The sequence below is a fragment of the Babylonia areolata genome, chromosome 25, assembly GCF_041734735.1.
Source record: "Babylonia areolata isolate BAREFJ2019XMU chromosome 25, ASM4173473v1, whole genome shotgun sequence".
Lineage (NCBI taxonomy): Eukaryota > Metazoa > Mollusca > Gastropoda > Neogastropoda > Buccinidae > Babylonia > Babylonia areolata.
The window spans coordinates 5003597-5019328 of NC_134900.1; the positions used below are offsets into that span (position 1 = coordinate 5003597).

The following is a 15732-nucleotide window of genomic DNA, read 5'->3' on the forward strand; positions in this document are numbered from 1 at the left end:
CGCACACTTGAGCCTAAAAAGCTGGCACTGAAATCTTAACTGGACCCAGTTACGATTATGAACAAAGGAAGGATGACACCAAGTGGAGCAAGTCAATCCTGTGCATCTCTCTCCCCTCCTTATCTTTTCACACAATGTGCGATAGGATTTTCCTTAACTTAAAACCTCGCATCCTCCACCAACCCCCTTTCTTGGTTTTAAACACACTCCACATTGTTGAGAAACATAAAACAATAATTTCCTTCTCAATACATTTCTCAGAAAAAAATAATAACATAAAAATAAAGTTTAATGGAAGAGAAAAAGAAAAGTTATGGAATGCAGTATTTTCTCTTCAGAACGTCAACACGCATTGCAATAAAATTGTTCTTACGCCCTCACCCCCACCCCCCTGACCCACCCCTTACCCTCCCCGCCTCTTTTTTTTTGGGAAAAAACAAACAAACTCTGCATTGTTGATGAAATAAAGCACATAATCTATTTCTGAATCCTTCTGTCGGAAAAAATAATGACAGAAAAATAAACTTAAAAAATAAAGAAAAAAGGCTATGGAACACAGTTCCCTTCAGAATGTCAACACACACTGTGATGAAAGTGACCTAACTTTAACCCCCAACCCCTTTTTTCCTTTTTTGTGTTTTAAATGCCACACTGCTGATGAACCAGCACATAATCAGTTTCTATATCGTTTTCTCAGAAAGAAAAAAAAACCATGATAACAGAAAATATAGTTAAATGAATAAAAAAAAAACAAACAAACAAGGGCTATGGAACACAGTATTTTCTCTTCAGAACGTCAATGTAGTCCTTGCTGGATCTGGCCAGGGACTGGCTGAGGAGGGCGTCTTCTGTTTTCCGAATGTGTGGGACAATGTCACTGTGGGGAGCTGTGGACACACCACACACACACACACACACACACACACACAACTCATCTGTTATCAGCAGAAAATCAACAGTACTGCCAGAAAACCCAACATTTCCATGCCACTTCCTCCCCTCCCCCCCACACACCCCTTTTTCTTGAACGTTTTCAGCATACTCTCTCTTTTTTTTTCTTTTTCTTCTTCTTCTGCCTAGTTTTTTTTTTTTATTCTTCTTCCTTTAATTTCTTATTTCATGTTACCTGATACTGCAAGTGACTCTTTATTAAAAACAAACAAATTATATCAATAAATTGGCATGAAGCAATCACGTAAACATTCAACAGGTATAATAATGAACAACGCTGCATGCAGAATGTACTTAAAAACATTGGCTTACAATAGTTCTATACTAAATTTGGACACATTATTGTTAACAATGCCTTTAAAGACGCTATTGTTTCCATTGTTTTGTATTTTTGTCACAACAGATTTCTCTGCAAAATTCCAGCTGTTCTCCTTCGGCAGAGCACGACACCATAGTACAGCACCACCAGTATTTTTTCTATTCTTTGTTACCTGTCTGCAATTTCCCGTCTGCAAATGTATTTGTTTTGCCAACAAAACAGATTCTTCTATAAAATTTTGCCAGGAATGACCTATCTGTTCCTTTCTGGGTTATTTTATGTGCGCCAAGTGCTCGACCTCCCGAATGCAAACATACCATATTAGCAGATCTGGGTCAACTATTTTTGCATATTGCAGCCAGACTGAACCATTTTGGAAAAAATTATTTCTCCCGAAAAGTGTGTATACCATATCTTTTATATAGATTATCATCTCCTGAATGCCAAATTATCAGATAAGCAGACCCACGTCAACTCTGTTCCATGACTGACAGCCCCTTTTGAAAATGTCCACTATTTCTGCATATCAGGGCCTAGAAGTATTTCAGAAAAAAATAATTTCTCCCAAGAGTATGTGAATCACATCTTTTTGCATATCTTATCACCTCCAATTGCAATATCACAAAAGCAGACCTATGTCAACTCTGTTCCGCGATAGACTCTTTTGAAAATTTCCACTTTTTCCTGGCAGGCAAATTTCCGAAAAAATTATTTCTCCCAAAAATGGGTGCAGCACATCTTTGTGTATATCTTATCACCTCCTCAATGCCAAACTATCACGTAAGCAGAGCTACGTCCACTCAATTCCTTTAGAATATTTCCAAAATGTTTGCGTATCGCGGCCTAGGAGGCAAATTTTTGAAAAAAAAAAAAAAAAAAATCTCCCCAAAATGGGTGTAGCACATTTTTTAATATAGTTTATGACCTCCTGAATGCCAAAATATCATGTACACAGACCTACATTAACTCTGTTTCAAGATACCCCCTTTTGAAAATTTCCACTATTTTTCCATATTAATAGGGCTGGGAGGAAATGTTGGAAAAAAATCAGTTCTCTGGAAATTGGTGTAGCACATCTTTTTGTATAGTTTATCACCTCCAGAATGCCAGAATATCACATAAGCAGACCTACACTGACTCTGTTCCAAGATGACCCCTTTTGAAAATTTGTGCTGTTTTCGCATATCGTGGGGTGGGGGAAAATATTGGAAAAAATTATTTCTCCCAAACAAATCCCAAATATTTTTGTATAGTTCATCACCTCCTGAATGCCATAATGTCACATAAGCAGACCTGCATTAGCTCAAGACACCCCCTTTTAAAAATGTCCACTGTTTTTGCATATTGAGGGCTGTAGGAAAAATTTTGGAAAAAAATCTTTTCTCCCCAAGCTGGGTGAAGCATTTTTTTTTGTATAGTTTATTCACTGAATGCCAAAATATCAGATAAGCAGACCTACATCAACTCTGTTGTACGACAGCCCCTTTTGAAAATTTCCCCTATTTTTGCAAATTTTGATGAAAATTTCAGAAAAAAAAAAAAAAAAAAACTCACAGCCTTGCAGGAAAATTTTGGAAAAAATTATTTCTCCCAAATATGAGTGTAGCACTTCTTTTTGTATATCTTATCACCTCCGAATGTAAAAAAAAAACAAACCACATAAGCAGAGCTACGTCAACTCATTCCCCTACTTCTTTAACTCTGTGAAGTGTCAATGAGGTGCCACAGAAAAGGTCTGTTCACCAGACCGCTGTGTACTGCGATACAGTGAGCGGCGCTGAAAAACTGCACTCACCTGCCTCCAGGTGTCTGGCAATGCTGCGGTCCAGCTCTGCCTGGATCTTGTTGCTCAGCCCCTGGTTGTGCAGACTGCTGACGTGGAGGGAAGCGTCCGACATGGCCGACTTGTTCAGGAGACCCACGCTGCTGTACAGCCGGTTCTTGTGCTCAGCTCTGTGTGACACCACAAAACACAATCATCCAATCAATCAATTAATCAATCAATCGGTTCTTGTGCTCAGCTCTGTGTGACACCAAAAACAATCATCCAAAAACAATCATCCAATCAATCAATTAATCAATCAATCGGTTCTTGTGCTCAGCTCTGTGTGACACCACAAAACACGATCATCCAATCAATCAATCAATCAATTAGTTCTTGTGCTCAGCTCTGTGTGACACCAAAAAACAATCATCCAATCAATCAATCAATCAATTAGTTCTTGTGCTCAGCTCTGTGTGACACCAAAAAACAATCATCCAATCAATCAATCAATCAATTAGTTCTTGTGCTCAGCTCTGTGTGACACCAAAAAACAATCATCCAATCAATCAATTAATCAATCAATTGGTTCTTGTGCTCAGCTCTGCGTGACACCACAAAACACAATCATCCAATCAATCAATCAAACACGAGGTGAAACCGGAGATTAGAAAAGAGAGATAAACCACTCGCGGCAGGTCCCTTCTTACTGTCTATAACAGTGCTGAAGCCGTTTTGAGGCACACACGCAGTGCGGAAGGGTGGGGGTAAATCACCCTCTCCTTCCCCACCTGAAGGAAACTGGTCGGTTCTGACGGCACACACACACACAGCTGCAGTAAAGCGAAAGTTAAGTTATGCCTGGAATTTCCCACGTGTAGTAAGATTCGCTGTATACAATGAAAACTGATTCATTTTTGCTTGGTTTTTAGCACGTTTGCATCTGCTTGAATGTAGATAATATAAAAAGAAAATAAAGCAGCTCCCCCCACCACCAACTCCCCCCCCACTCCCCCAGCGCAATGTTGCACATGAGAGAGACAGTTATAAATTATTGAACTGCGTTTTCGTAACGCTACTTTTTCTTCATACTTTCTGGTTTACATCACCATTTCTTAAAAAAAAAAAATATATATATATATATATCAAAACATAAAACACATATTCAGCTCTGTCTCTCTTCTAACATCTGTCTATACATACATACATGCATACATGAATACATACATACATAATTTCATATAGATCTATCAGTATGTAAATCTAAATCTATCTATATGTACATAATCATATATATAATTCATATATATACGAACGCTTCATGTTGCCCGAGCAGACCGTTGTATTGTGCTCTATCTCTCTCTCTAAGTCTCTGTCTCTGTCTCTCTCTCTCGGGAGTTTTACATGGCTGTTAAAAAGCATCTACGATTCTGTACTTGTATGTGTTCGTGACAAAGGTATTTATTCAGACTTTTTTCAGTGTCCAAGAGGGGTTAAACAAGGTTGTATGCTAAGCTCACAGCTGTTTTCCTTTTTCATCGGTGAATTGGCAGTGGAGTTATCAAAGAAGGGGAGACATGGAATACAAATGATACCTGGCGCAACAGATTTGCTCTTAATGCTATTTGCTGATGATGTTGTTCTCTTGTCTGACACACCCATAGGGTTACAAAATCAATTAAATGCCCTTAAGCAAGAAACAGACAGACTACAACAAACAGTGAATCTCGATAAGACCAATATTATAGTTTTCCGCAATGGAGGTCATCTTTCGACTCGTGAAAAATGGTGCTGTGGTGATAGGGAAATAAAAGTAACCAATACATATAAATATTTAGGAATGTTATTCACAACAAAATTGAGTTTGACATCTGCGTGGGATGAAGCAAACAGAAAAGGGAAAAAAGGTGTAATCCAAATTATAAAATCACTCAGGAGACTGCGTTCGACTGACGCTTTCCTTTCGTTTGGGCGGGGCAAAGGCAGCTCATGAATAATGAATGCGTGTCGCGGCGCAGGCTGCCTGGCTTCAGCAATTCCTGCAAGTGGTTTATCTCTCTTTTCTAATCTCCGGTGAAACCCAACCCAGTGTCAAGAGTTCAGCCATCGCAGGGTGGAGTGTGAGGCGTAACGACCAGTACGTCAGGTCCCACGCTTCAAGACTGGGGGGGTAAGGGAAAGTGAGGTAATCAGTAATAAGTGCTGAGTGAGAGGAATAATGTAAAGATATGAAGATGAAAATGACTGTCAAAAATTATGCAAATAATGTAACTGACATCAGTACTTAAGCAAGCAACTGCACAGAAAGCCGTATAAAAGCAAGCATGCAAAAAAAAAACCCCAAACTTTTCATGATCGAAAAATGATTGTGGGCGACACACAGCTGAAACCTGACATCATAACCAACCATTTCACTGCTGACATATTTTCCGATGCTCGTATACTGAAAAAGTTTTCCCTCCAAAATAGAAAAACAAATCTCATTTTTAATCTATTTAGATCAGTCACATCTCCCAATCTATTGAAGACAATACAACATGCAGTATAAAATGTATATATCACCATGCTGTATTCCTTAATCAACAAATTGTATTGCATCATATTATTTTTTTATCAAAAACGATTTCTCCACATGAAATTCAGACTGCTCTCCTCGAGGAGAGCGCAACACCACAGTGCACTGCCACCCTTTCTCTTCACGCACCCAAGTGTAGTGTATTTCTTTCACAACCACACCAATCCACCAACACCACCACTCATGACGTTGCCTTACAACAAAGGAGGTTGCTTGAGGACTTTGTCGGCCGACAGATGCAGCTGGTCGCTGAGGCGGATCCTCCACTGCATCTCGCTCTCGTAGAGCTGTTTGAAGCGCCGCGCCTCCATCTCGCTGCTCTCCTTCTGGGCCAGGGCCTGCTCAAACTGCAGCTTCAAGTTGCTGTTTTCCTCCTGCCAACAGTGTTGGGGTTGAGTTTTAGTGCCCTGTTGGCTTACGTCCTTAACCCAATGCCCCCCCCACCCCCCACTGACAGAAAAATCCTGGGGGGACTTCCTAAATCCTGTGCAAAAAAGTAAGTGTCTCTGCACTGAAATCACACATACCAACAACAACAAAAGAAGTAAGAAGGAAAGAAAGAAAGAAAAAATCAAAAATAAAATACGGCTTTATTTATTTTGTTGCAGAACACTGCTCATTATATGCAGAAAACCTTGTACTTTAATATACAAGTAAATATGGAACATTCTAATGGAAAATGATTCTAAAAAGTTGCTCTTGAAAATGTTGCAAGGTGTGCGTGCACAGATTAAGATAACAGTTATCTGTGCATTTGTGAGCGTGTGCATGCATGTTTGCATGTGTTTGTGTGTGATCAAGTTTTCATTCCCTAGATAATGAGCTCAGTATCAGTATCAGTATCAGTAGCTCAAGGAGGCGTCACTGCATTTGGACAAATCCATATACGCTACACCACATCTGCTAGGCAGATGCCTGACCAGCAGGATAACCCAACGCGCACAGTTAGGCCTTGAGGAAAAGAAAAAAAAAAGAAAAGTAAACGAATATTTTAAAAAATAAAATAAAATAAATAAATAAAATAAAATAAAATAAATAAAGATGAAATAAAATGGAATAAGAATAAACAGAAAAATAGAGAACGAAAATAAATAAGCTCAACATACTGATTCCGCATCATAACAGTTGCCCATAACTGAAGACAAGTGTAAACAATCATTCTCAGCAACTTTTGTCAAAACAACAACAAAAAATTAAAAAAACAAAAAAATGTTAACTCACCATGCCCGTCCCCTCCCCTCCTCCCCCTGCGCCCTCACCCCAAAAAAGATTCATACCTCAGAAACAACCCAATGATTCAAGTGTTTCAAACAACAAAAGTGGTAGTCATGGAAACAAGTAACAAATGCTCTTCCACTCTCAGTGCATTATGGGACAGCTCAAAGTGAAAGTGAAAATAAATGACCCTATTTATAACAGGCTGTAATGAGCCATTCAGTGACAGAACAGGGCACTTCTGGCGAGCCACACACTGGGGCATTCATGGGGCATCAGGTTTAAGGTCAAGTTGTTCAGGGTTGGTTTCTTGGCTGTCAACAGTCCACAGCTCCACTGATAAGACAGATGCTAAAGGTTAAAGGTTCCTTAGCTTTGTACTGCTATAGGAGCAGTTTCAGTTTCAGTTTCAGTAGCTCAAGGAGGCGTCACTGCGCTCGGACAAATCCATATACGCTACACCACATCTGCCAAGCAGATGCCTGACCAGTAGCGTAACCCAATGCACTTAGTCAGGCCTTGAGAAAAAAAAGTAGATAAATAATAGTTTCATACATAACAAAAGAACTACTACTAATAATAATAATATGTATAAGGCGCAAAAACTTGATGAAGTCAACTATAAGTGTACAAAAAACAAAACAAAAAAAAAAAAATAAAAGGAAAAAAAAAATATATATATATACATATAATAAATAAATAAATAATAATAATTATTATTATAGGAGCAGTGAATTGAAATTGTGTCAAAGGTTTGATCTTCTCCTTCCACTGCTTTTATCTTCCCTTCCCTAACATTGTAGCTTGTTTGCTTTGTTTAATTGTTAATCTGTGTTCATGTGTGTGTACATGTATGTGTGTGCGAGTGTATGCAAGTAGTATACGTGTGTATATATGCATGCGTTTGTGGGTTCATGCATGCGTGCGTGCATCTTGAAACTATGTTCTTGCTATTATTTCTAGTTTTATCTTTTTCTTTTATCCGATACGTTACTTGATTTACTCAATGACATGATCTTACCTATGTTTCAAATTATATCATTATTCTCTAAATGCTGTGGTCAGGCCAGTGCAAACACACACACACACACACACGCACTCACCTCCAGTCGACGTTTGTCAGACGACAGTCGGGTCTCGTTCTCCGTGCGTGACGTCTCCAGGCGGTCCCGGGCCAGCGCCTGGGTCTCCAGGTAGGAGTTGATCTCCTCCAGCTTGAGGTTCAAATCTCGCCGGTACTTCATCTCCATCTCCAGCTTCAGAGCCTCCACGTCGACCGTGCCATTCTCCATCTGAGACTGCACAAATCCCCATCCATCTGAGACTGCACAAATCCCCATCTATCTGAGACTGCACAAATCCCCATCCATCCGAGACTGCACAAATCACTATCCATCCGAGACTGCACAAATCACTATTCATCTGAGACTACACAAATCACTATCCATCTGAGACTGCACAAATCACTATTCATCTGAGACTACACAAATCACTATCCATCCAAGACTGCACAAATCATTATCCATCTGAGACTGCACAAATCACTGCACAAATCCCCATTCATCCGAGACTATACAAATCACTATCCATCCGAGACTGCACAAATCACTATTCATCTGAAACTACACAAATCACTATCCATCTGAGACTGCACAAATCCCCATCCATCTGAGACTGCACAAATCCCCATCCACCTTACAATCGACACTGTAGTGTATTGTATTGCACTGCATTGCAATCACCAAGCAGAGGAAGACAACTCTGGTGCAAGATTATCATCATAACACAAGGGATCAACAAGCACAGCTGCACTGACAGGAAAGGTGTACAACACTTTCTGCAAGCAAATTTCCAATATACACAAACAGATGGTCATTCAAGAATCCGTGGAAATGAAATATACACATAGGACTAAAGATCTTTCATTCTTGAGCCAAGACAGTTTGTCTTCATTATATAAATCATTCCAGTTACCTCTCCCCCCCCTCCCCCCCCAACATGCATGCATGCAGGCAGGCATGCACGCACGCACGCGCACACACACACACACATACATACACACACACACATAAACTGTGTATAAACCATTCCAGTTACCGTTATATTACACATGCATGGATGCACATGCACATGCGCGTGCACACACACACACACACAAACTATGTGTAAATCATTCCAGTTACTGTTACTGTGTAAATCATTCCAGTTACTGTTATTTTACACATGCATGGCTGAACACACATGCACGCACACACACACACACACACACACACACACACACAAACTGTCTTCATATATTAATCATAAAATTTGCTAAGAACAAATAAACCTTTACCTGATCATGCAAGAACGTTAACAAAATAATTTTAAAAAAGACTAAAACTAGCAGCATTTATTGTATATATATATATATATATATATGTGTGTGTAAATATCACTAAAAAAATTAACATTTTAATCATGAAATTTGCTAATACATGTAACCTTTACAAGATCATGAGAAAGTATTAAAAAACAACAACAATAAAACCAAAAAAAACAAAAACAAAAAAACATGACAAAGATTTTAAACAGCCTAATTTTGAATGCACATGAATGAATGTATGACAATATCACACAGAAGTTCATAATTATGTTAATCATGAATGCTGTTAAAACATTAACCATTACTTGAACAAACAAACGCCATCACAAAAAATAGAGACCGAAATTTGCTGCATCTCTTTTGGGTACATGCAAATTTCTCTTGTTTGCATAAAGGTCACCCACACCCATGACATGAACATCAAACCGTCTATCCACAAACATGTATCTGTGTGTGAGTCACCCACCCAGACACTTACAATCACACATTCATTTCTTTGCACAATTTCAGCCATAAGCAAGTCCTCTTTCGTCAATGGCAAATTTTGTGTTTTTGCACCGCAGTTAGCAACTACAAACATTCCAAGCAGTCCACATCATTACGGCCGACTTCTATGGATTTTCATCCATTTCTTCCATTTGTGTGTGTGTGTCTGTTTGTGTGTGTGTGTGCGTGCGCATGTGCATGTATACATTCTTATTCTTGTTGCTTATAGTCCAGCCAAACATATCAGGACTGTCAAACCATACAAATGCTCATGTATATGTGCATATCTGTGCACGGTATGTGCATGCAGTATGCATGTGTAAGCAAATATGCAATTGAAAACATGCACGTGTTGAAATGTATCTGACCGATGTACTGTAAAATGCTTTGAGAATTCTGAAAATGCAATATAAATGTATTCTTACCGTATTAAACTTTCATTCAGAAAAAAAAAAAGCTCAACAACAACAACAACAAAAAATCCAAGCCCTCAGTTTGCAGATCCGTGTCACTTACACACAACATTGCAGTGCACTCACACACGATGTGAGACATACAGCTGATCACACCAGAAACCATTCACTATTCACCATAAAGACAGTAACAAATATTTCGGTTAATCACCACACTCATTATCATCATTTCATTTTTTTCTTCTTTTTTTAAAATTTTTTTATAGACATTTGTATGTTTCCATAGTATCCTTGACTGACTAAATTTTTTCAGCTTTGTAATTTTACATTTTAAGTACCGGTAAATGTCTTCCCCAAATGAGATGATTAAAAAAAAAAAAAAGGACATTTCAATGTTTCCCTATTTTAGTACCCTGACTGATTTTAATTTGTCCACCCTGAACGAGATGATTTGGTTTATTCGTCTCAATTTGACATTCATGTGGAAAAGAGGCCTTCAACTTTTTATGGTCTGTAATATGGCCTGTGTTTCCATTAAAAAAAAAAAAAAATCCAAATCACTACTAAATGAAATGCTGTGCAGGGATTTTTGCATATATGTTCATCACCATTACTGAACACACTGTCTGTCCTGAAAAAAGCTGCCTGCTGATGTGTTTTGCGTGGGTGGGAGGTAGTGATTTTTGTAAAGAGAGGGGGTGGTTGCAGGGGCAATGCACTGCCTGGGAGATCCTCATGATTTCTCCCTTTCTCCACATCATTGATAACAATATCAACAACTTATTTTCTATTTTTGCTATCTGCACAAGTTCACAAGTTGGGGCATGTTGTTTATTAACCCTTTCACAGCCAAACTTGCATTTATGCAGCAGCCAGGTAAAGGACCCATGTCACTGAAGGCTGTTATCGATGAACCTACTGCTCTTTATGTTCGGTGGTAGGATAGGCCATATTTTCTACACATCACAGCGGGAATCCCCAGCCACTCCTAGACACCATATTTCTGTGCTTAAAGCACAAGGGAATTTTGCACTCTGAATTGACTGGCAGTGAAAGGGTTAATCAAAGGACACTGTACTCCTCCATGCACCAGGTAGGAACTGACGGTTGATCAAACTTGAAAACATGAATCATTACGCCCGTTTCCAAATGAAGCAAAAAAGCCAAACAACCTCCCCCAGAGCGCCGCAAGACGGGTCAACCTTGTGTCTTTATACCGAAACAATGGCAACTTTGGAGTCCAGCTGCTGGAAGCTACGCTCCAGGTGGTGAACTGATGTGTGCACAGCAGCAAGCTGCTCGTCTCTGGCCTGCTCTTTCTGTGCGCGATACGCCACTGCTGCCACTTCCCTTTCCTTTGCTATTTGCTGAATACGACAATGATGATGATAATGATGATGATGATATAATAATAATAATAATAAAAATGATGATCACAACAACAAATATAGTAATAACTCTGATTATAATTCTGGTAATAATAATAGTATAAAAAAAATAATATAAGACCTATTATCTAAATAGGGCTCTTTGTGCTTTACAAAAACAGGGTAAATAGAATCACATTAACGATAATGATAATGTGTAATGATACCACTAATAAAGTGAATTTATATAGCACCTACTCTCTTAAAAGGGCTCCAAGCACTTTAAAAAACTGGGGGAAACTGAATCTCTCTCTCTCTCTCTCACACACACACACACATTTACAGACAGACCCATGAGAAGTGCACAACAGGAACAATGGAATGGTGTGAGGTGTTTTACTTAATAGAATAATTGTCATAAAAGATGCAAAAACTGATGGGAGGATAGGCACAGTATGAAAGCTAAAAAACAAAACAAAAAACAAGAAAAACAAAAACAAAAAAAACACAACAAAACACAAAAATAAACATTTTCACCAAAAACTGAAAGGGTTGTAAAGAAAAACTAAAAGAACATATCAAAGCTTATGAAAAATGAAATAAAAAATTTAAAAAATCTGGAAGATTATGTTTCATGGAAAGAAGTATATGTATATATATATATAGAAAAAAAGAAAAAGAAAACAAGGCAAAAGTGAAAATACAACAAAGCAATGCAGAAACTGAAAAGTCTTCACACTAAACAACAAAACAGACAAATAAAGAGTATTCACAGGAATTTTTAAAACTCAGTCCCAAACCCTACCCCTCTCCCACCTTTTTTTTTCTCTCTGTCTGCAAGGGCATTTGCATTACTTCTATCAAAGCGTGTTCTCTACTGGACTCTGCCAGGGACAACCCTTTTGTTCCCACAGGTTTCTTTTACATGTGCAAAAAGTACACTGCACAAAGGCCTCCCCTCATCTGAAAGACCAGCACCTAGACTGCCACTCAAGGTCTGGTGGAAGAAAAGAGTGAAATACTTGGTCTCAAACCTGTGAAACACTCACAGATCACTGGAGTGGAGTGGGGGGGGGGGGGGGGGGGCAAGTGGTAATCTACCCAACCAAGATGCGAGAGTTTATGGATTGAAGTCCCTAGTCTCAAGAGAGAAAGGAGGAAAGAAGAAGAAGAAGAAAAACAAAAAGGGAGGAAAATGCAATACATGTGTAATGCAGTAAATAATAAAAATGCAAAATAGACTACGGCCATGCAGAACAACAACAAAAAAACAACAAAAAAACCAAACAAAAAAAAAAAAAAAAAAAACCCACAGAAAATCTAGCAAAAACTGTAAGCACAGGCATGAAAGGCTACTTGAAATTTGTACGTCAATGATACGATAACAACAACAATAATAATAATATCAATAACAACAACAACAACTGTATTCATGTTGTACTAAATCACATGCAGAAACAAATCAGAGTGCTTTCACACCCCATCTGAAACAACTGAAATAAAATACATGTTGACAGAAGGCTAGAGAAACTATGGAAGGTAAAATATGCACAACGACAGACAACACTGACATACAAACATGACGTTTTCTGTGTTGGTACCTGCGTTATCTGTACATATAAAAGTTGTGCATACGCCAAAACCTGTTCTTTGCAGAAACCTAAACAGTAACAGAATTCAAACACAAACAACTGTTGCATGAGGTGGGAGTGACTTCTTCTTTCTCTTTTTTTTTTTTAAACACTAACAATTTTGATTTAATTTAAAAAAAAGAATTAAAAAAAAAAGAAAAAAAAAGCTGCCTGAATACTGGGGCCACTAAACTGAAGAATCTATCTTAATACAAGAACAAACTAAAATGAAGGTCCCCCCCAAAAAAAAGGGTACACCAAAATGCTGATAAGGAGATCTGTCTGATACAGATACAGTCCCATCCATGCTGTTGTGAAGAGAATGAGAAGTGATTAAGAAAAGAAAAAGAAAAAAAATCAGTATCTATAGGCACCTTTCATGATCATGTTTTTGTGGGTGAAAATGAAAGAAAATGTGTTCTTCTCTTACATGTTCCTCTGAGTCTCCACACACACACACACACACACACACACTTACTAATAGTCATAGAGAGGGGGATACACAGACAGAGAACCAACAGAAAGGGTAACTGTTTAATAAACCTGAATGAGAAGGAATAACAATCTATATTTCTTAAAATGTTTTTTTTTTTTTTTTCAAGAATCAGTTTTTGTTGGTGTATATTGAATTAGCAAAACACAACACACATTTCTGTTCTAAAATCAGTGTCATTTTAAAAAAAACAACATCACTGCAAACAGGTGAACAGAACAAACCCAAAATAATGTCTTCCTCCACACACAAAAAAACCCACAACTGTTATCTTTTTAAAAGTAAACATATAAAAAAGAACGTAACAGCCAGAATTGACTCAAGCTACACACAAACCAACAAAAAACCCAACAAAACAACAACAGCAAAACAACAAAACACACACACACACACACACACACACACACACACAAATCAATGTTTTAGACAAATGGAACCCCAATTTGAGAACTGTGAGAATGAAATTATTTGTTCACAATTTTAATTTGGGTCACACAAGCAATATTTTGGAAGACACACAAATAACATTATTTCGTGATGCTCACACACTCATGCACACACACGCACTAACACATGCATGCATGAACGCACGTGCACACATGCGCACACACACGCACACAGATAAAGCCCCAAAACTGAAGCTGGTTGATTAATTAAAACCATTCACATCCTGTTAACCAGAATTCAGATTTTTTAATTTTTTAAATGACAGTTGGTTTCAAAAACAGCATTAAAAAAAGAGAGACCAAAATGACATCAAAAACTAAAAAGCAAAATAAAAAAACCCAACAAGTGAAGGATTACATCTGCAAGAAGCACACTTGCTAGTTGGGCAGGCGGAACGATGCGACTAGCAGCACAGCTCACTCACTTCAAAGTGGTAGTGGTGAGAACCAGACAACGCCACTACCAAGCCGGTCAGTTGTTGCCCTCAAAACAAGCGGGTCACACAGACCCAATACCACACACACAACAGTGCAAGGGGGGCTGGGGAAGAGATGACGACCACTCAGCTCTCACTCACGAACCAGAGCTGATGAACTGGGTGAAGGGGGGGGGGGGGGGGGGGGTCTGTACCTGAAGGACGTGGTGAAAGTGGTGGTGGTTATTGTTGCCGTCCCCCCCACCCCCTCCTCGAGGGGTGGACACCTTTCCCCCTTCCGAGGACACGCGCTGTCGGAACTCGGCATAGTGCGAACCTTCCTCCAGTGACATGTTTCTGGCACTGCCGCCGCCCGACTCCTGACACCACCACCACCACCACCACCACCGTGCCGTGCCGTGCCGTGCGGGCAGGCAGCAAGGAAGCAGTGCTTGTTAGTTACATGTACCATCATCTTCACCATCAAATCTTCTTTCTTAATATATCTGTATCTTTTGCTTTATTTACTGCTCATTAGTATGTGCACCATCATTTTGTGCCCATCTTTGATTAGATACCAAGCTCTGCATCATTTTGTGCCCATCTTTGATTAGATACCAAGCTCTGCATCACTTTGTGCCTATCTTTGATCAGAGACCAAGCTCTACGTGCTTTACAAACAAGGAGTCATTTGTAATAGTGGCTGCCAACCTGGGTAGAGCTGACTGACAGCTGTATTTTGGAGCTCATCATTCGTTTCCTGTGTCCATCATCTTCATAATCTCCCTTCTCTTTCTTAATGTCAATAACATCTTCTGCATCACTCTAAAGGCAATGAAAGATCTTGTTTAACAGCTTCTGATAAGAAACTCTTCGCAGTTCCTGGGACACGTTTCCCGTCATTCTGGGGAGGCCCAGTGCATATTCAGACGGTCACTCCAACACTGCACATTCTCACCAAATCTGGATCACTACACACATACAAAGGCAGGCACACTTTCTAGTCCACATCCTCTAGGTTTCTGAGCCAAAAGGTGGTGATGGAAAACAATCATTCCTTGCAGCAGAGGGTCCTAACCGCAAAGTGAGGCTGCAATACACCATGTTCACTCTTTCTACGTCTTCCTTCCAAAACATGTCTACAATGTCCCAAGGACCAGCTTGATTTTCAGAAGCATCCAATGCCTAACTACCTCTGCCACAGAGCCTACATAAAAAAAGTATGTAAATCAAGATTAATCACAGGAATCTTAAAACTGGACACGAGAACAGCAATGCATCTGCGGCTGAACA

The 15732-nt window shown here is 39.1% G+C and overlaps 1 protein-coding gene across 8 annotated transcripts in view; it reads right to left on the minus strand.

The window, feature by feature from the left end:
- Positions 1–419: 419 nt before the first annotated feature.
- The window catches only part of LOC143299673 (uncharacterized), a 95131-nt gene continuing 79818 nt past the window's right edge, over positions 420–15732 (minus strand). For 7 of the 8 annotated variants that reach the window (XM_076613009.1, XM_076613008.1, XM_076613012.1 and 4 more), the window contains 5 exons: positions 14655–14819; positions 7926–8120; positions 5806–5981; positions 3066–3223; positions 420–887 (listed from right to left, as the gene is read on the minus strand). In XM_076613009.1, the coding sequence (XP_076469124.1) occupies positions 766–887; positions 3066–3223; positions 5806–5981; positions 7926–8120; positions 14655–14819 (816 nt within the window). In that variant the 3' untranslated portion in view covers positions 420–765. The remainder of the gene's footprint in view (positions 888–3065; positions 3224–5805; positions 5982–7925; positions 8121–14654; positions 14820–15732) is intronic. The other variant, XM_076613013.1, reaches the window with a different exon arrangement.